At 40.0% G+C, this 23,331-nt stretch overlaps 1 protein-coding gene across 1 annotated transcript in view; it reads right to left on the bottom strand.

Annotated features, from left to right (window-relative positions):
• The window catches only part of ATP8A2 (ATPase phospholipid transporting 8A2), a 979,867-nt gene that overhangs the window by 403,132 nt on the left and 553,404 nt on the right, over window positions 1-23,331 (bottom strand). Inside the window, exons 26-27 of the mRNA XM_082246766.1 lie at window positions 15,652-15,835; window positions 3,140-3,250 (exon numbers count right to left, since the gene is read on the bottom strand). Of these exons, the coding sequence (XP_082102892.1) occupies window positions 3,140-3,250; window positions 15,652-15,835 (295 nt within the window). The remainder of the gene's footprint in view (window positions 1-3,139; window positions 3,251-15,651; window positions 15,836-23,331) is intronic.

A 23,331-nucleotide genomic window follows, 5' to 3' on the forward strand; every position in this document is an offset into this window, starting at 1 on the left:
TACAGACCAAATAACCCCCAGTACAGACTCCCCTTCCCTCAGTACAGGCCTTTTCCCCTTAGTACAGACCACAACCCCCCCCCCCCCCCCCAGTACAGGCCTCTCCCCTTCCCAAGTACAGGCCTTTCTTCCCCAGCAGAAACTCACACTCCTCAATTACAAACCTTTCCTCTTGACTAGCTTTCTTTCAGGTATTCAACATTGGGTGCAAGGTAGGTTTTACTAGGACAATGTAGAGGTTGGGAAGTGAGCATCTGGGACTTACAAGGTGCAGGCTTCCCTCTATCCTCTTGATCAGCAGTCTCCAAACTGCGGCACATTGCTTGCTTTTATCTGGCCCTTGAGGAACTTTTTTATTCACTGACACCAATGAAGGGCACAGTTCCTTCCAATGACACCAATGATGGGGCACAATTCCTCCCACTGACACTAATTTTGGGGGATTGTTTACTCCCAGCATTGTTGGGAGATTTTGTATTCCTAAAGGCCATCTAAAGTCTGAAGGACACTAAACTGGCCCTGTGTTTGGAAAGTTATGATAATGGATAATTGATAATGGTTTGGGTGAGCCTCTGGAGATTGCTAAAGGGGATGGAGACAGTGACTGGTGAGCCAGCAGCTAGGGGCAACACTGGGGATGCCTGTTTCTTAGGGGCAGACCCCTCAAAATAGAGACTATTCCAGGAAAATGGAGGCGGATGGTAACCATATATTACTGTGTCCAGTGGGCAAGCAGGGGGAACCAGGAAATTGACACTCCAGGAAGTGTTCAATTGTGTAGTTTCTCTTTACTACAGTTGAGATCAACAGTGTTGGCAGGTGAGGTGAGTATTTAATGTCTTCTTTGCTGAGGACATTTTTTTACACACATTTTATTGATGGATTCACTTTATAATAGATAACATTTTACCATATATTAGATAGACAACCAACAGCCTTTCCAAAACAATCATTATTGAGTCCACTGCCTTGTCAGCTACACCATTACTACACAAATAAGCAGAGGCATCCATTTTATTGGTTAACTAATAATAGGAATAATGGATAACAGACACAAAGGGCACACTTTCCAGATCAGCCCCCCAAAAAAACACCATTAATATGTGTGATTTGTATCCCATGGGTTGTTATGTGTCTTTTGATGTGCTGCATTGCTTATTTTATTGGACCTACAAATACTGCAGGCTCAAGTGCACAACACCAAGAAGATTTTAATTAGTTATTCCATATCCTTCAACCATCAAAATGCATCATACCGTATTTTCAGAAACTTAGAAAATGTGCAGTGCACATAAGCATGCACATACCTACTGAAGATTATGTTAAATACACTGATTAGCCATAACTTCATGACTACCCACTTAATATTAAGTAGGTCCTCCTTTTGCCACCAAAACAGCCCTGATCCATCGAGGTATGGTGGTCGTTACTAGACCTCTAAAGCTTTAAGTCCTGTAAGTCGAGAGGTGGGGCCTCTATAGATTAAATTAGTTTTTCCAGCACATCCCACAAATGCTCAATAAAATTGAGATCTCGAGAATGTAAAAGCCAACTAAAGCACCAGTCAACACGTTGTGTTTCTCAAACCATTCTTGAACCATATTTGCAGTGTGGTAGGTTGATTTATGCTGCTGAAAGATGTTACTAACATCAAGAAATACTGTTTCCATGAAGGGGTGTATTTGGTCACCAACAACGATTAGGTAGGTGGTACGTGTCAAAATAATTTCCACATGAATGGCAGGACGCAAGGTTTACCAGCAGAACATTGCCTCCAACAGCTTTCCTTCCTCCCATATTGCATCCTGGTGCCATCTCCCTAAGTAAGCAATACACACACACCCAGCCACCTACATGATGTAAGAGAAAACGTGATTCATCAGACCAAGCCGCCTCCTGCCATTGCTCTGTGATCCAGTTCTGATGCTCAGGTGCCCCTTGTAGGTGCTTTTGGCTGTTGACATGGGTCAACATGTGGCTACACAACCCATACCCATTTTTTCTGCTGTCAATATATCATCTTCAGGGACAACATGTTGATGTGTTTCCAAATATATCCCACTTCATTTCAGATGCCATTGTAGCAATGTAATCAGTGTTATTTACTTAACCCAGTGGTATAATAAAGTTATGGCTTACCAGTATATACAGTTTGTATGCATTAAAATGGCATACAGACTCACTGAGTGAGCTAGCCATCATAGTCAATAGTAGTCACCATAGCTTTTAAGTTCACACAATGAAGAACTATGTGATGTTATACCATTTGTTTCTAGAGAATTTATAGGGAAGGTATTGAATCAATCCAGAACTGTATACCTCCTATGTGAACGTTAGCTGTTACATTTAGGCTTAAATAAGAAAATGTATTGTTTATCAATGCCTTATTCAGTAGAAAGGTGTTTTAGTGGACAGATAAGGAACATTTCAGCATGATTCAGCTGTTATTTTGTAACTAAACAATACAGCCCAAACCATAACTATTGCTGCATTCTAGGTAAGAGGCCTAACTACATTTGGGGTTTTCCTCAAAAAGTTTTGTTGACAAGCCCAAAGCATGGTATGTACAGTGTGGAGAGAAGATCACAGGCATCCCTTTGCCCCCTTAGTCCAGAAGGTCATGGTATCATATCTTCAGTGATACAGATATCAAAGCAGAAGCAGATTTTTTTCAAGCTGTATTTAGCAGTGGGAGCTACAGCCCAGGATTTATTTGCGGATTTACCTTGTGTGTTGGATTGAAAACATAACTGCACAGCACAGACCCATCCAAGATCTGGCTACGTAAACCACTGTTTGAAGTTGAAATATAAAGAGCTGGGAAGGTCCTGAATGATTACTTAGAGGCTTGGAACATGTGCCCTCACAATATTGTGGCAGCTGTCTCTGTGCACTTAATGGATTTTGAGCTTGGTGCACATCATTCAAGAGACAATGTGAATATGGTAAGCTGAGCTATTCTTACAGGCCGCTGTGCATAAGCTGAGAAGGGGAACTCGCAACTTGATAAATGTCTGTGTCATTTTGTTCTGTTATACTTGGCTTGAGTTAAGGCCAGGCAGCGGATGTCCCTAGCAAGCCTGCAGACAATAATGGCACACTGGCCTGATGTACTTGTTTGGTTTGCCATTAATCTTACCTCGATGATGTACAGGACCACATTCTTGTAGAAACAGTACAGGATGCATTTAGTCACACGATTGTAGCTCCAAGCTCCATGGACTAAAAGAAGTTTCTCCAAGTAGCAAAACTAGAAAGAAGAAAAAAGAAAAAAAAAAAAAACTTCAGAGGAAACCTGATGCGAAACTCTAATAACAAGTCTATGGCACGCACTGCTTTTGACTTGAGGGTATGAAAAGAGGATGATTTAATGTTCACACATTATATTTCCTAACGTTTTATAATATAAAACTGGAACTGCTGGTCACATCCTTATTTATTGTAAATGAAATGAATTTACAGTAAGGAAGTAATGTGAAGTAATAGAGAAAAAATTCCAAAATCAACACTAGCTGTATGTCTCTATGGTTACTAGAAATGACATCTTCCCCCACATTATACAGGGGTGCAGATTCTAGGGGCTCAAAGCCAAAGAGAGGACCCTGCCAAGTGTTGCCTATACAGGGTGTCTTAAGATAAATTTCTCACGTTCCCTTTATGAGAGGAACCATAGGGTCTAATAAAACAATTACACATTTTTACATCTATATGTTTAAAGTGTTATTTGTTATAATATACGTGTATAAAGTAGTATATATGATGCCAAAAATAAAAATCACGTGTAACATTAATTCATATGTAAATAACAGAGTAAGAGACAAGAGAAGAAATACTTTTTTTTTTTTTTTTTTAACGCCAGCTATAGAAAATGTGTTTTTAAATCTTGGAAATTTAAATCCCTCCCTCATTCCATTCAAGCACCATAGCAGTTCAACAAAATGTAGACAAAAATCTGCCGAAGACTGTTCTGCTCCTCTGCACCACCTGAATCAACATCCCGTCACCCCCCAACCAGTCAGCAGTAAGCCCTTTCCTCCTGCAATTGCGGCTTTTACTGCTACTATAGATATTAGGAAACAGCCCTTAAGTGCAAATTCTCCATCTGTGCTCTTTCCCCAATGTCACAGGTAGCAGGAGACTGCTAAACCCATATATGTTTTAATTCCATTTGAGAGGGAACTTGATGACAGGAGCATAGTGGAAATCTATGGCAGCAGTAAAGAAATCTGAGCAAAGAGAAGACACAAAGGAGAGAGAAGGTACAGGATCAGAACTAATAAACCAGAATATACTGCATTGGCAGCTGAAGGTAAATGGCTCTTGTTAGGGTTTGGGGAACCGGAGAACCTGACCTTCACCTGAGCTATTGATGGTACAGATGGACTTGTGCAGCCTAGCTTTTACAGCATAGATAGAAAGACAGATTACCAGTATACAGGCAGACAGAAACAGACAGAGTTGCAACCATAAGCAGCAGTGTACATATATAAACAGATAGGTTCACATGTCAAAGCCAATATAGACAAACAGGAACAGATGAATTAACCAATACAGGTCAGATCAAAACCCGAAGTCAAGGCCCATACAGGTCAGTTCAGAAAAAAAAAGACAGAACGGCCTAACCCAACTGCAGGAACAGACAGAGAATGAATTGCAAGAGTCAGAGAAGACTAATTTGGACAAATACACCAAAACACATTGTTACATAGTTAATCTGGTTAACAAAGTGCATATAGGTCAACCCACAGAAAAAAAAGAAAAATACCAAAACACACACAAATCAAAAATCTCCATTTTCACAATTCAATAACCACAGTTGATACAGGTGAAGGCAAAAAACCCCAATAAAGCACGATTCATTGGGGTGGGTGGGGGGGGGGGGGATGGTTCGTAAACAAATGTTTACACTGAGAGGCAATTGGATATTCCCTGGATCAACTGTATCTATTACTATTAGTATCCATTTATATTTTGTGCATTTAGGGAAGAATCCAGGCCTTTTAAAAAACAATCTCCTGAGTTGGCCAGAACCAGATCTTGAGGGAGTCTATTTTATATTTTCACAGCTCTTACTGTGAAGAAGCCTTTCCATATTTGGAGGTTAAATTTATTTTCCTCCAGACATAAAGAGTACTCCCATGTCCTCTGTGATGACCTTAAAGTGAATAACTCTACAACAAGTTCACTATATGGACCACTTATGTAATCTCCTCTTCAGAAATAAATTCAGTTTCTCTAAACTTTCCTCACAGCTTAGCTCCTAAATGCCTCTTATCAGTTGGTTGCTCTTCTTTGCACTTTCTCCAGTTCCCCAATATCCTTTTTGTGAACTGGTGCCCAAAATGGCACATACTTTACCTTGCATTACTGCAAGGCATCACTACGAACCTAAAGAGTAACTTCACTTTTGTTGAGAAAAAAACATTCCCTCTGGGTGATCTGTATACATTACAAGGATTTTAACAAACTTTGTTGCAGGTTCCTCCTACCTTTTGCTATTCTGAAGAAATCCCTGTGTTTTTCTGTGTCTACGTATGTGGGAAAGTGAATCTAATGGGAGGGGTTTCATAATTATCAATCAGCCGCTACACCTACAGGGCACACACTGATGAGGAAAATTGCTGGGTCTGCATCCCTTTAGATGTGATTTCCTATATGGAGTATCTCACCAAAAATCACATTTTTTTTGGGAATGTCTGAAATCTGACTTGTATCTTAGTGCAGACTTCTGAAAAAAGCATTGACCCAATCAAACAAGCCAGAAATTATGTTTCTGGGGGGCGTATGGTAAACATTTTGTGTACAGAACAGCTCCAAGTAGCCATATTGCATTGACTTTACAGGAAATTACAGAGCTGCAGATTGACAAGGAAAGATAATTTTTAATAACATTCAATCACAATACGACTTGTGTCGCAATTGTATATGCTATATTTTCCTTTATTTGCTTATTTGTTTTCTGCACGAAAGTGGAGTTACCCTTTAATGTCATTCAGTTAGTGTTTATATTCACTTTACAGTAATCGTTAATCAGTCTGCATTTGTTGGGGGAAGTCTATACATTTTTGGATGGTTGGCAACCCTTGGGCATTGTTTAAATACTTACTGTTGCTTATGAATTCTGACATACATGGTAGTTCATAAACTAAGGGGGAGATTTACTAAAACTGGTGCACTTAGAATTTGGTTTAGCTGTCCATGGTAGCCAATAAGCATTTTACTTAGTCCCGGTTCACATTAGTGCGACAGCAGACATCGCATGTGATTCAGAGAGCACTGCTCTGAAGATTCACATGCGATATCTGTGCAATGCAAATTCAGCCATACAGATTGTATGGCTGAATTCACATCTGATTCGAACTGAACACGCACAGGACCCTTTTTTGGGTCCGCAGTAGGATCGGATCGCATGGTGGTTCACACCAATGCGATCCAATTCATGTCCGAACTGTCAGTTCGCACTGCGATATGCGAACTGATCTGGGGGTGTCGTTAACTTTGTACTGACACCCCCAGCGATTTGCATATGGCAGTGTGAATTGCCTGCGATGCGGGAACCCGCATTGAATTTGCAGGGTTCCCACATCGCATAGGTGTGAACCGAGCCTAAAGCTTGTTCAGTAAAGCTTTGGCAATAAAACCTAGAAGCTGATTGGTTTCTATGCAGAGCTGCACCAGATTTTGCACTCTTCAGTTTTAGTAAAAAACCTTCTAAGTGTTTTAATAATGAACTGACTATGGATCTCACAATGAGCCAACACGTTTCACATATAACCTTGGTATCACAGTAGTGAAACACCTAATAGCAGAACTATAATCATAGGCGTGCACATGGGGTGTGCCAGATGTGCCTGGGCACACCCTAATAATTCTGTGCAGTGCCCCCCACGCAGAGCTGCTGGCTTCCCTTCTCTCCTCTCTCCCCCCCCCCCCCGGCTACAGCGGGGGATGTTTCAGGACCAAAAATGGGGGATGTGGCTAATAAATATGTAATTTACCAGCCCCTTCCTTTTCTTAATAAAGACAGTGAACACACTCACAAACTGTGTTTCCTATGCTTCAGTCTGCAAATTAACAGAAAGCCGCTCAGCACAGAGCACTTCCCATTCATTCACTGTCCTGTGCAGCTGAGGCTGCAGAGAAAGGCATGTGTGTTTGAGTTTTGGGGTGCACACCCTAATGCAATAGGCTGCACACACCTATGACTATAATATAACAAACTACTACAGACACAGCCCCTTCTATGCTTTTCCACATCCTACAGAAAGCCCAGCATTTAATCAACCCCAAATTGCCATTGGGTAAGAATACTTGAGAGTAAGATCTTGGATGTCTGTAATTTATATTCACATTACATAAGACATTCCTCTATTCAAAAGCATGAGAGTATAAGCAGGTATTGCTTTAAGATAATGCTCGCATGGGCTATTGCATTCCAATAGAGGGAGAGCTCAGTCCAGCTTAAATGGGCATTCCACCTCACTGACACAACCATTGTATAGCTACATTATTGGCAGGGTCAGAATATGAGACATGAACAGTAAGCTCTTTAATGCTATTTGGAAGGTGCTAACCCAGGGCAGATAGCAGAGAATTTATAACACACACATTGCTTTGTTAAGGAGCACATGGCAGTTCATCTGGAAAGAATGCATAGGCTATTTCAAATGTACTGTGACCGGGACCTAAAGTGTGATATATAAATCATTAGACTTGGAATAAATAGGATTCCTTCCAAGCAGAAGAATGAGGCATAGCTTTATAAATGACTTATAGGGATGCCTACTGAGATTTTTAATGATCTCTTATTGATATCACTACAATCTGGGGGAAAAGTATAGGAAATGTTTTCTAACTAATCAGTCAGTCTCCTGTGTCCTGCATGTCAGTTTTTATGTTGCTCTATATAAATAATTTTTTGTTATATTATTTTATACTGAATCATGGCCATAATTTATATTTATGTGAGCCTGCGTGGTGCTTTTTTCATGACACGGTTGCACCTGTTTGACTTTTCACCTGCTATTACTGCATATGCTGTTGTTATCATTACAGTTTTGGATAAATTCTTTGACAATGAATGAACTTATTCTGTGCATGATGTTTCTGTATATTAGTTTTATTTTGTAATTATGTTACCGTGAATTATCCACATACCCGTGACTCACGTTTCCATTATATAGGTGAATTTTTGATATTCATGTTATAATGAATTTATTATATAATAAAATGGCACAAACTTTTTTTGAGTTTTAGGTGTGCTTCATCATTAAAGCGGAGTTCCACCCAAAATTGAACTTCCGCTTTAAGGGCTCCCGACCCCTGACATACCACATTTGTCATGTCTTTTTTTTTTTGGGGGGGGGGGAGCAGGTAGGTAGGTTTGACAGGTACCCGCTTCTACTTCCGCTCAGGCCGCCTAGATGGCTCGAGTGGAAGTTCTCCTCTCCCCCCCCTGCAATCTTCTGGGACAAATAGGTCCCATATGATTGCCCGGCCATTCACGACACGCAGCGGGACTCGCGCATGTGCAGTGCGCACCCGGCTTTGGTGCCGCAAGTTGTCACAGCCGGAGTGCCCACATTAGTGATGCCGGCGCCGTGGAGAGGAGAGGGTGAGAACTGAGGATTCAGGTGGCCGCATTGCTGGACCATGGCACAGGTGAGTGTGTGTTTTATTCAAAGTTAGCAGCTACACTTTTTGTAGCTGCTGACTTTTAATAAACACAAAAACAGCTGGAACTCCGCTTTAGTATTCAAATTATGGTCATCCAAAATATTATATATTCACAGTAAATGAGCACTCTCTAGTTGCATATGATTTTGTATAAAACTGATGGCGTGCAAACAGTAAAACATATCTCTGCAAAAAAGGCTGTGTCAGTCTTTTATGGAGTTTGGAAATCTAACAGATGCAAATGATAACATATTCAGTGTTGTGTGCAATTAAACCTTAAAGATATATTAAGATGAGTGTTTTTGAAGGTCTTCTCCCAGCTGTGTTGAATGGAAAGCTGAAAGTTAATACAACCTAACTGTAGCACCCAGGATACTTACTACAACTACAGTTCCAAAAAATGTGGGATGATGTGTAAAATCTACATAAAAACAGAATGCAATGACTTGCAAATTTCATAAACCCATATTTTATTCACAATAAAAAATAGAAAATATGTTTCAACTGAGAAAATGTACAATGAAAAAAAAAAAAATAAGGTAATTTTGAAATTGAAATTGAAATTTTAAACATAGTTGGGACAGGGCTATATTTACCATGGAGTTCTTTTAACAAGATATGTTAATGTCTGGGAATTAAGGAGACTAGTTGCTTTGGGAGAGCAATGTTGACTCATTCTTGCCTGATATAGGATTCTAACTGTTCTTGGGTCATCTTTGTCATATTTTTAATTTCAAGCTGCACCAAATATTTTCAAATGGAGAAAGGTCTGGACTGCAGGCAGGCCAGTTAAGCACCCAGACTCTTCTACTATAAAGGCATGTCATTGTCATAGATGCTGTGTGGGGTTTAGTTCTGTCCTGCTAAGATATGCAACTCCTTCCCTGAAAATAAATTTTTTGGATGGGAGCATATGCTGCCCTTAAACCTGGATATATCTTTCAGCATTCATGGTGCCTTTCCAGATGTGCAAACTGCCCATTCCATATGCACTAATGTACCCCCATTCCATCGGAGATGCAGGCTTTTGAACTGAGCGCTAATAACACGCCAGAAGGTCCCTCTCCTCTTTAGTCTGTAGGACATGGCACCCATGGCTGCCAAAAAGAATGTCAAATTAGTTTAGTTTGACCACAGGACAGTTTTCCCCTTTGCAACAGACCATTTTAAATAAGCTTTGACCCAGAGAAGATGGCAGCATTTCCGGATCATGTTTAGATATAGTTTTTTTGCATGAGAGAGCTTTATCTTGCATTTTTGGATGGCACGGTGAAGTGTGTTTACAGACAGTGATTTCCTGAGCCCATGCAGTGATGCCTATCACAGAATCATGCCTGTTTTTATGCAGTGCTGTCTGAGGGCCTGAAGACCAGAGGCATCCAATATTGTGCTTTGGCCTTGTCCGTTGCACACAGAGATCTCACCGGATTCTCAGAACCTTTTGATAATATTATGTACTGTAGATGATGATATATATAAAGTCTTTGCAATTTTATGTTGAGGAACATTATTCTGAAATTGTTTGAAAATTTTTAGAAGAAACTTTTTATAGATTAGTGAACCTCTGCCCATCTTTACTTCTGAGATACTCTGGTTCTCTCAGATGCTCTTTTTATACCCAATCATGTTTCTGACCTCTTGCCAATTAACCTTATCAATGTTCCAACTCTTCCTTGTTAGTACCACTCACACTGACAGTTTTTTGTTGCCCTGTCCCAACTTTTTTCAGACTTGTTGCTGCCATCAATTTCAAAATTACCTTTTTTTTTTCTTAAAGTGGTACATTTTTTCAGTTTAACCCTTTCGCTCCACTTTTAAACCCAGGTGGGCAGACCACTATTGCAATTTTCCCATTGTTTTTTTATTTTATTTTTTACTTACAGCGTTTAAAGTTTGTAAAAGACCCCCCAAAACTATACATTTTCTGAAAGCACATGACCTGTAGGATAAAAAAAAATGCTATTGATTTTTTAGGCCACGCAATAGTTGTGCAAATGTTTATCAAATCTCTATTTTCACTAAAAATACACTAAAATCATTATGAGTGGACACAAACACAAGATAACTTACTAAAGTCCTGCTAAACTCCTGCTAAGGCCTCATTGGCATGGGGCATACTAAAATGTATGCCCGTGGAGGGCCATGTTTACCCGCATGGGGTAGCACAAGTTTTCCATGCATCCCCTTGAAGGCAGTCCAATTCATGTCAATTGGGATGCAGCGACTGCTCAGGCACAGCCGCTTCTCCCAATCTGACATCCATGTGGATGTGGGTGCGCAGCCCTGAACGCAGACAGTGTGAGCTCAGGAACATGCAACACAAGGATGTCAAACTGGGAGCAGCGACTGTGTTTTTGCAATTGTTACATCCCAATTGACAATAATGAGCACAGGGGAAACACAGACTCGCAGGGGAGTATGCTGTAGTATGCTTTGTGTGAATGAGGCCTTACTATTTTTTTTTTTATCTTTACTAATATTTATTTTTCTTATATTTTTTTTTGGGGGGGGGGAGGGGCTTTGGTGAGATATCAGGGGTCTAAACAGACAGGATATGCGACCGGAGAGAAATAAATGGGATATGGTTCCCCCTACAAGAAGAATACCTGTGACTACTGAATGCAATATCTTCTGATAACTCCTCCTTGTTTATGTGACCAGGAGATTACTTGGGTGTCTGGGAACACCACCTACATAATCACCTGCCTAATCCATTGCATATATTCTAACAAAAGGAAATTACATATCCTCTCTCCATGGCGGCATTTGAATAATTAACATACCAGTGCATTGGGATCTATACAATATAATAAAGCAATATATATACCATATAGGAGCGTATAGCTACCCCCATGCTACATGCACAAGTACGCCTTATAAAGGTTATTATTACTCTAAATTGGATATATGGTCCACGTCTATCATACAACTGCAATCCGTGAACTTCTGTTGGCCTGATGGGCCCGCACCACTTGGGAACACTAGCTGGTTCTCTGGTCTCTTAAGCCCTGAAGAAGCGAAGTCAAGCGAAACGCATTGGCTGTACAGGGACCATATCCATCTTTCTTTGACTGAGATCCCACTATCCGGTTACCTACCTTGTGTTCTCCAATTTTATCTGTATATTTGTTATATGTATGTGTGTCCTTAAGGCATGTCGTTTCATACTTTTATGCAAACAAAAGTTACTAATAAATATGTATTTTAACTTTATTACTGTGTGGCGTTGGATATTTTGACCACCTCATTTGGGCCTTCAAAACCCCACTTTTTTCTGTCTATAGTTTTGTATACTACATAGAGGTGTGGCCCATCCTTTACGGCAAATTTGTTTCTAAACAGACTACAATGTCTCTTTTTGAGATTGAAAAAAGGAACTGAAGACATAGAGTCCTCAGTCTCTTTCACTACAAAGAGTTTATGTGTAATCTCCATTAACAGCTGTAAATAATATTATAATTATGAATATATTTAATTTAGAGTTTTATCAATGTGGGGGTGTAATAAAGCCTCCCAGAAGACCCTGTTATACAGGATGGATAAAATTGCCAGGAAAATGTATATTCTAACTACTAGCCCAGAAAAGGCTTTTCTCGGACACTCAGGTGCCTAAGCTTGTTTATCTAAACAATGGGACCCAAACGTCTTTATTCTACAAATATTCACTTCAAAGGATCCCTTGTTTAGATATGCAATAAAGGTGGGCATCTGTGCTGGAATGGACAATTTGCCCAGGATATGACCTGGCATAATTCATTTTCCCCCCCAAGAGAGGAGAGGCTAGTGAGGGGTCGAGTAATGCTAAATCTAGGGGATGGGGAAACTGTCCAATCCTGGATGAGATACGCCCACATGTAGGAGAGGGGTAAGATAGTTCCCCCAATTGGGATGGCCCCATGCAAGTCTATGAGAGATAGGTTCATATTAGTTACGGAAGAGAGAACTCTCTGGAACACCAAACTAGAATGGGGACCTCATGTGCAGTAGCATATTAAACATAGAATATTGCTCTTGTACTTATATCTACAGTGGATATAAAAATTATGCACACCCCTGTTAAAATGTCAGGTTTCTCTGATGTAAAAAAATTAGGCTAAGATAAATCATTCCAGAATTTTTCCCTCTTTAATGTGACCTATAAACTGTACAACTCAATTGAAAAACAAACTGAATTTTTTTTAGGGGGGGGGGGGGAGTAAAAATAAAAAACGAAAATAATGTGGTTGCATAAGTGTGCACACCCTCTCATAACTGGAGATGTAGCTGTGTTCAGAATTAAGCAATCACAATCAAACCTATGTTAAATAGGAGTCAGTACACACCATCATTTAAAGTGCCTCTGATTAACCCAAATAAAGTTCAGCTGTTCTAGTAGGTCTTTCCTGACATTTTCTTATTCGCATCCTACAGCAAAAGCCATGGTCCGCAGAGAGCTTCCAAAGCATCAGAGGGATCTCACTGTTAAAAGGTATCAGTCAGGAGAAGGGTACAAAATAATTTTCAAGGCATTAGATATACCATGGAACACAGTGAAGACAGCCGTCATCAAGTGGAGAAAATATGACACAACAGTGACATTACCAAGATCTGGATGTCCCTCCAAAATTGATGACAAGACAAGAAGAAAACTGGTCAGGGAGGCTGCTAAGAGGCCTACAGCAACATGAAAGGAGCTGCAGGAATGTCTGGCAAGTACTGAGTATGTGGTACATGTGACAACAATCTCCCGTATTCTTCATGTCAGGGCTATGGAGTAGAGTGGCAAGAACGAAGCCTTTTATTATGAAGGAAAAAATCCAAGCCTGGTTAAAATTTGCAAAAACACATCTAAAGTCACTGATGGTATTCCGCTGACATCCGCAATGCCATAGACTTACATTATGTCCGCAAATCATCCGCAAAAAAATAGGATGATTTGCGGACAAGCGGAGCGGCCGTGTGAAAGGGCTCTGATTAACCCAAATCATATCTAAGATATATTAAATTACAAAATATAAATTTTGGTAACAACTACGGTGACCGTAAGCTTTTAGCAAAACTGTTCAGCAGACTTTCAGAGTTTCCTATGAACTCATGGTCACTGAAGTAGATAGAAGAAGGAATGTCCGTAAGACATATTGACCTGTCCAGCTGGAAGCAGTTCTGTAAGCCCGTACACCGCACAGTCCTGGCAGTGAAAGGGTTTAACATTTGATGTGTTTTCTATTGTGAATAAAATATGGGTTTATGAGATTTGCAAATTATTGCAATCTGTTTTTATGTCGATGTTAAACAGCGTCCCAACTTCTTTTAGAATTGGAGTTGCACATGCGTCTGGTGAGAATAATCACTGGTAAAATAACCTGGTGTATCTTGAAACTACAAAAAACTACATGGAAACACACTTAAAATGATTGTAAAGTCTTGTTTTTTTTCCTATTAAAATAACAAACATATTATACTTACCTGCCCTGTGTAATGGTTTGCACAGGACAGCCCGGATCCTCCTTTTCTTAGGTCCCTGGCTGCAGCTCCTGGCCCCTCCCTCCTGTCGAGTGCCCCCACAGCAAGCAGCTTGCTATGGGGGCACCCGAGCCAAGCTGCAGCTCCATGTATCCATTCAGACACAAAGCTGCAGTTCAGTCCTGACCCCATCTCTCTCCTGATTGGCTGAGCTTGATTGACAGCAGTGGGAACCAATGGTGCCGCTGCTGAGTCTCATCCAATCAGGAGAGAGAGAGTCCTGGACAGCTTAGGCATTTGTGGACATCACTGGATAGAGAGGGGGCTCAGGTAAGTATTAGGGGGGCTGAGAGAATCTGCTGCACTCAGAAAGCTTTTTACCTTAATGCATAGAATGCATCAAAACAAAAGACCTTCTGACTGTACAGCCCCTTTGCAGTGAATGCACTCAGTATTTAGTTAAAATTTTGATAGCTCAAATTCCCATTCATCTCTATTTAGATATGGCTGTAGAGTGTGTCACAGTGAAGCCAGAGAGAGCAAGAAGTTCTTGTGTTTGAGCAAGGAAACCTAGACTGAGAGAAATACATAGATTGCCATTTCTAACCCCCTTCTTGAACTAGTTGCCTGTCTCTTGCCCCCAAAATACTCAAGCCACTGAAACCATATGACAGTCAGAAAAGTCGTGTTTTCAGAAAGAAAGGCACCCATAGCAGCCCACACATTTCTTAGTACAGATTTCAATGAATGCACACACACTTTACCCCTTTGTGTAAAGGTAATAAGGATTTAGACCAGGTAATAATGACACACCCCCCCCCCCCCCCCCGCTTTCGTTTCAAAATAGGACTCACTAGTTCAGTGCTGATATGGTGCAAATATACAGTATAAAAACCCTCACTCCTCATCTTTGAACTCATAGAGTGGCACGATTATTTTGACACAGAACACCTGTTTTGATTTTGATTTTTTGAGTTTTTTATACTCCACGTGTTTTGAGAGACTTGTGTTTTTTCTCATCTTTGTACCACTGATTAACACGGACTTATTCACAGAATTTATATGTTTTGCACCTATATTGATACGTGCTTATCACTAAATGTTATGTTATTGATTTTATATATTAGGTTAGCGCACTTTTCATTCTTTTTCATGGTGCAAATATACAGTATAAAAACCCTCACTCCTCATCTTTGAACTCATGGACCTATAAATCTTTCTTGGAAACCAGTTGGAGTCACATATATCATATTTAGAATGAATGTTTAGACACAAGTGTGCTACGTGGCGCCTCTCCCCTACTACTGCTAGCTATACATTTGCTTTTAAGAAATGCTAAACTTTATAAAACATTTCTCAGTGGGTCTGGATGCTGTAAAGTACACTAGGGCATCCAAGGTGCTGGCCTTGGGTTTTGGTGGTGGCAAAGATGATATCCCTCTATGAATTTGCTAGATTCAGAGGCTGCCTCTTGATATATGTAGCTGATACCTCTGTCAACAGTCTACAACAGCTGTTCAGGGGGCCTCTGACCTGAGCTATAGCGTAATCGGAGTTGTTGGTTGCCTGCATGCCCTCGTTCCCGCTGATCCCCACTCCAACGTGTGCGGTCTGGATCATTCCAACATCGTTGGCACCGTCTCCAATGGCCAGGGTGATGGCATTGACATGTTTCTTTACCATGTCTACAATTTCAGATTTCTGCAGTGGAGATACTCTGAAAAGCAGAAGCAAAAAAAAAAATGTCAGAGAGCTACTGTGAAGTTACAAATTATGCCGGTCTTTCTGACGTGACAGCTGTAAACCAGATTTAGACCAAACCAAGCCTCTCTACTTGGAAAGTGACCTTCTGTAGTACAAAACTTAATATGTATTGCAGATGTCAAACAATGTGTTTAAACGACTATGATATAAAATGACTGATTTCCACAAGGGTTTCCCTAGCTAACATTTTGTTTTTCTGCTTTACTGCTTTTTCAGCAATCTTATACTAAACAGAACAGGTTTGAGCACGATACAGCTTTTCAGGCTCCTATGACTTGCTAAGGCAGCCCATACATTAATCTTTTTTTTTTTTTTTTTTTTTTCCGTTCAACTCACTGGTTGAATGAAACAAAAATGATCCGATGCCCCCATCCACTTACTTGAGATGGATGATGGATGCGTGGAATTACTCCCGCTATGCTATTGTGTTCTGATGGGGAGGAAAGCTCAATTACTAGTGTTGCCAGCTACAGCTGGCAGCAATGATCAATCAGGAAAAACCCAACAGGTTGGTTGCACTGAAGTCAATTGGTAGATAGGCAGGGTGCCCATATATATGCATTGAAATTCGGCTGGTGTCTGCTAAACTGGCCAAATTTCAATCCATGTATGGCTGGTTAAGAGTCTTACTTTACTAACAGCTGGAGAGATGCACTTTGAGCATGCATTGGATTCAGCGGTCTTCTTAGCAATGAGCATGGCTGTTTCGGAGTCTGACAGGGAAGGTCAGATGTTACTGACTTAAATGTATATTTTTAGCCTTTTTAGGTTTGTGATGCGATATGTATTGGTGAAGATTAATAAATATCCAGGTCATGCTATATCTAGCAGTAGTTAGTTACATTCCACTGGACTTGTTCTGTACTGTGCAAAATCTCTTTAAAATTACAGAACAAGTCTAGTTGAATGTGGCTAACTACTACCAGATATGATGCAATAAACTAGTAGAGATCAACTTTCTTGATATAGCGGGTCTGAAATGCACCCCCTGACATAACCAAAGGGCCACACATACTATTTAGTAAATGTAATAAATCAAAAAGCTGTCATATAACTGGAGATAATCAGAGACTATGAAAATGCTACAAGATAAGGTCAGAGACTACAAATATGCTGTAGGTGTTGGAGAAAGGGGGCATGCTTTAACAATAATTTCCCTTTGGGATTAATAAAGTATTCTGATTCGCAAACATAGTTAGAGGTTACATTACATGAGACTCTGCAATTACAGAGCAATAAAGAAACAAGACTACTGTCTGCAGGGGCCCTGAGGGCTGCACAGAAAGTCCCAAAGGACAATAGATGTTTTTTGTCCCAAGTCTGGATTTGGGCAGGCCATAAACCCAGGCCAGCAGAACAGCTAGAATGTGACACTTCTGTTTCTACAAAGCAAGATGCACATGCATGGGTCCACAGCCAGTGAAATTTACAGTTCCTTACATAAGTCCTGATTTTCAAAGGAGTTTAGGCTTCGAAAGAGAATAGGCTTTTTGCACATAGACATTTGCTGTCCTAAAATGTTTATTTTGACAATGAAGCTTGAGTAGATCAGGGACATGGTGTAAAGTCTACGTAAACCCTAGCAATTAATACCTTTTTTTTAAAGTATATGTAAACCTCGCAATGAACTTTTCTTTTTGCTCCATCTTGGTGTGTTAGATATACAATTGAAAGTGTTTTAATGTATCTGTTTGATAAGTGTACAAAAATACTTGTTGATCCTGGCATAAATCTTGTGAGCGAATAACTTTCTGTGCTGCACTTTGAACAGTCAGCATGGTTTACAGCTATGTCTGTGGACTACAATACTCTTCACCCCTTGTTATAGAGAAGAGGAAGTTTTCTGTAGTCCTGTCTTAGGGTCACCCTTGGTCACCACACACACAAATGCACCTACAGACACAATTTGATAGTGATATAGTTATAGATTTCCAGGAAAAGTTAACACTCTTTTTTATATTTCAGGCTGGACTTAATACATCTCATACCTCAGAAAACTAAGTCTATGTTGCTTTTTACGATGTCCTGAGGTTTCAAACTGACTCTTTTTAATTGCTGGATACACCTACAACTAAAACCTAAAAGGACTTTCAGATGACTCTTGTCTTCAGTAAAGTGTCAGTATACTGTAAATGTACATCTGCATCATGTGGAAAGGGAGGAAAAGTGTATAGCGCCTTTCAGTCTCCAAGAACTACACCCACAGATGGTCGGCTAGTTACATTACCAGCACTGTGGTCACAGACTCTGTGCCAATTTCTTGCAGAAAATATATGGCTCCGGTGTCTAATATGAAAGTGTCTGACTGCATACTCAAATGATCATTAAAATCTAACACTGATTGTTCTGCTTTACTAATGAGCATCAAATATGTGCTCTTATAGAAAAATGACTCATACAATTTATCAGTCTAAGTTCAACTTTTTTCCCAGCAACCTGAAGTGAGAGCTGCATTCTTCACTAATACGTCACCTCCTATAAGTGTTCTGGGAACATACAGATATACAAAGCTCTATGCTCTGTAACTATAAATTATAAACCATAGCCATGGCTACATTACTGGGAATCCCCACCAGTCTTCAGATAAAATATCTGGAATTTTTTGATTTCAACTAATCCTTTCCAGTTAAAATTCTCCAAAAAGTGCAATCCTTCTACTGCTACAAGGCTGTATTAAAACGGTCAAGCCTATAGATCTTGGAGGAACAGTCACAACTGTTGGACCCAAAAATGGAAATCATCAGAAAAACATGGTCACATCTGGTAAGGCTTTGGTCTGACTCAGCTGAATTGTCCCAATTTTTTTTCTGATAAATTTTAACAGGAATGTGACTCAAGTCATGCAAAAATGTGCTTCTGCACCATATACATTATTATGATTATATATTACTATTTTGGGGAAAATTGATATAAAATTTTAGATAAGGCTTAACTGACAAATAAGCAAGCTATCTTGATCTTTTGGTGTTTACTGTACTTTTTGGGTGCACATAAGGCAAAGAATTATGTAGTAATATCATATATACCTGTTTATATATATATATGTATATATATATACACACACACATATATTATATATCTATATATATATATATATATATATATATATATATAGTTTTAAAACACACACTGAATGGGAGTGCAAAAATAATTGTGAAGTGTTTTAACACTTCACAATACAAGGTCCATAGAGACATGGATGAGGGAGTTTGGGGTGGAGGAACTTGACTGGCCTTCACAGAGTCCTGATCTCAACCTGATGGAACACTTTTGGGATGAATTAGAGTGGAGACTCTTCCACATCAGTGCCTGACCTTACAAATGCGCTTCTGGAAGAATGGAAAACTTGTGGACAGCCTTCCCAGAAGAGATGAAGCTGTTATAGCTGCAAAGGGTGGTCAACTCAAAATTGAACCCTACGTACTAAAACTTGGATGCAATTAAAGTTCATGTGCGTGTAAAGGCAGGCATCCCAATACTTTTGGTAATATAGTGTGTGTGTGTGTGTGTGTGTGTATGTATATATATATATATATATATATATATATACGCTAAAAACTTTTATTAGACAAGAAAACATTTAATACAGGATGGTTTAAGCTGCTTAGATTGCAAAGCAATCTGGGTTTTCAAATAAGAAAGTCCATCACTAGCTCTGCAGTTCTCAACTGCTCCTGCAGATAAATAAAATCCAGAAAGACTCCCTCTCTACAGAAAATGCTAAATATGAAATATTCATATACTGTATTTCAAATTTAACTTCAGAAAAAAAAGTCCTGGATATGATACATGAATAAAATATATGTCTATAAACTTCTGGTAAGTGCTTTGGTATCTAAACCTGTTAATGTCAATTTTGCTAGAAAACCTGTGCAAAAGTGACAAAAGGGGTTTCCATATGTATTGGCCATAAACAGAGACACAACATATATAATTGGTACCCAAAGGCTTTGCAATAAAATAAACATTGCTTCCAGCACATTATTAAAAAAAAAAGTTTGTATAAACGTGACTTAAAGGGAAACTTCCAATGCATCTGGCTGCACAATTACGGGGATATTAAAAAGAAAAGAAGTAAAGCTTTCAAACCAATTTCACACAGTCCCCTAACTTCTCAGGTGTGAAGTATTTGTTTTCTGAGTGTTGTAACACTAACCACACAATGTTACATGTAGCGCAGGCCAACATCTGAGCCTCAGCAAGCCACTTGCAACTACTTTATCAAAACCAGCCTGAAACAAATTGACTGGGCTGTGGAATAATTACAGCGGAGCCTCTGGAAGTGGAAATGTCATCTTGTAGATTGTGTTATTTTAGAATTCATCTGGAACACATTTTGGGAGCACTGTCTTGGCACACCTGGATTTAAGCCCGGCCTTACTTGGCAAATCAGTGTATAGCACGGCGTTTATCAATAGGGAATGATGGTCAAACCAGATACACATACAATGGAAGCTAAGTGTTGCAAGGCAGTGAGGGCTATGTGTTACATTATTAGACTTAATAAACTGTGGTGATTTTGATCTGACTGAACCCTGGAACACAAAGATAAAATCAGCCTGAAGGAATGTTCCATAGAACTTGTTCTGACAAAGAGCTTCAACAGCAGTTTTATTTCAGAATATAGCGTGGACTGTGTCCTTTAGGGCCATCTGTGTTCTAGCCATGCATGTGCCCGAGTCCTGCAATGAATGCTCCTGTTGCTGGTTTCATCTCTTTTTCCACTTTTTTTATGTTTTATTTTCTTAGTTATATTGAAGGGGAACTAAACCTTTTAGTCCTTTTCAGCCTAAGAAGCTGCCATCTTGGCCTCTGTTCTTCAACTGCCATGGTGCTGCACATGTGATCAGCTATGACACCAGTAATTTTATGATTTGATAAATAAAAATATAATATCTGCGCTTGGAAAAAAATAATCAAAATTAATGTAAAATAATAATAATAATAACTGGTGATTTTGATCTGACTGAAGCCTGGAACACAAAGATAAAATCAGCCTAATACACACGTGACATCGGCCGGTTCAATAAAAACCAGCCGACATTCGGCCCTTGTGTATGACGCCCGGTCTGACAGAAGTCGGCCAACTGAACGTGTTCGCTGGAAAACCAGCAGCCAACCAACTCCCGATCAGTGCTCTCAGCCGAAGGCCAGAGAGTTCTGGCGGGGGGGGGGGGGGATGGGCACCTCCCTATCAGAACACAACAGCTAAGCAAGGGAGATTGCTGTAATGAAAGAGGATTGTTAGTACAGCGGTTCCGACCAGAGGTGTCAGGTTTTTTTTGGTGTGTACTAGGCTTTAGGCTTGGTTCACACTGCTGCAACATGGGATCTGTCTTGTGAGACCCCAAGTCGCATGACATGTCAAATTCAATGTTTTCCTATTAGAGCCGTCCTAACTGACGCTACACAAGTTGCTCTGACTTTAGAAAAGGTTCCTGCACTACTTGGGTGCGATTTTAGCTCTTGTACAGGCTCCTAAATAGCATCCAAGTCGGATCAAGTTGGAAGGAAGTCGCAGGGCAAAGTCACAGGCAAAGTGGTATGACTTTGCTGTCGCAGCAGTGTGAACCGAGCAAGAGTAGAGTAAGAAATGAATGGATGAGTCAGAAGCATGTGTGCTAGTACTATTTTCTGCTGTGTGATTTATGAAGCCTATGGTAACCTGGCCCTAAAGATATAGTCTCCCTCATCATTGGGGTGACTAGGAGTTCTGGATATATCATTATAAAGCTTGATGTGATCACTCTATAATATGAGGGTCCATACTTTCTTGTAAGCTGCATGGCTTCATCACATTGTTGCTGAATGCCGTCTTTCTACACTTAAGCTGCTGTTGGGATCTTCTGTCCTATATAATATCAGAAGGACTTAGGCGGCCTAATGAAGGAGCACGGATGCTCCGAAAGCTAGCAACGCCCATCTTTCCCTCCATCTCACAGGAAGTGATGTCGGGCTGACAGGAAGTAGGAAGTGGAGCCCCACTGAGAGTCCTCCACCACCACAGCACCATCAGACAGGCTGCCAGACAACAGCCTCCACGCACCACCGGCACCCTGCACCCCTCCTTTCTGCAACTGAGCAATATATTACCTTCGGCACAGTACTGATGAATACAATTTCTTGAGGGCCCAATCACACCATTTGCGTTGGGCTGAGCTGGGCAACTGTGAAGCAAGTTTGCGTAGTGTGCTGAGAACAATAAGCTGCATGCAGTACTATCAAACTACTGCATTACAATGCCACTGCAGTGAACAGAACTGAATAAAATGTCACTTATGACAATTCAATAGAACTCTAACAAGAAAAAAGTAAACGGCGGGATGCCCCTGGATCAGCACCAAAGCACTGTTCCTCCCAGCACACACCATGTGCCATGGTACCTCCCTGCATTCAGTACGGTTTGCCACCCTGCATTCAGTACGGTTTGCCACCCTGCATTCAGTACGGTTTGCTGATGGGAAGGAGCCCTAAAGGATTTTACTTGTTGCTGGGAATTGCTATTTAAGAGGAGTATTTAAATACATAAAATTTAGTCATATAAAAAGTACTTCATGAATTCACTTCAGGAGCAAAGCGATCCCTGAAAGTTATTTTGAAATTTTGGCAAGTTTACAAGAATTATTTATGTCTGCATCCTACCTTGAACTGATCCTATGTGTGAGCAATAAATACCCAGCGCGGTATCGTGGCTAACTCTTGCATTGATTGCCTGTTAGAGCCTGAAGATCTCCTTGAGGCAGCTTACGAAGTAAGCACACGTGCCATTGTGTTTAGGAAACCGGCTCTGGAAAGTGTACATAGCAAAATGGCTTGTTTTAATTGTGCCTCACAGCAAAAATATTGGTTTTATTGCTGTCCAAAAACGTGCCTGAAATCTTTCAACTGTTTATAGGATGTCTATGAGCGTGAAGCTGTATAGTTCACATATACCATATACTACAATAAAACAAGAGGCAAACCTAAACTCCAGATACATAGATTTCTGGCAAACGTGACATCAACACAGAGGTTAATCCAAGGCACAGTCTTTCGTAAACGAAAGTCAAACTTAAACTTAAGTCATTGGACAGGTTCACAGTAAAAATAAATGGCCTCACACATATGTCAGCAAAAAACGAATGCAAAACTCAAATTGAATCTGTCACATCTGAAGCAAAATCATGCTGGTTGTGAGGGCAGACTGAAATAATTTAGAAATCACATTTGCTTTTTAAAGGAAAACTCCAATTTTGTTAAGAAATTGGTACAGTGTATATAATTGTAACTCAAGTAATTTTGTAATTTAATACTATCAAAAAATGACCTTGCCGTTGCAAGGGTCCGTCGACACAAATAGGATATTTCAGATTTTGGGAGCTGTTGGGGAGTTAAACCACCTGGGTTTTTTTTTGTTGTTTAATTTTTTTTAATCTCCTGGGGACTTTACTGGTGAAATCTTTATGTTGG

This window comes from Pelophylax lessonae (genome assembly GCF_965119305.1).
Source record: "Pelophylax lessonae genome assembly, chromosome: 2".
Lineage (NCBI taxonomy): Eukaryota > Metazoa > Chordata > Amphibia > Anura > Ranidae > Pelophylax > Pelophylax lessonae.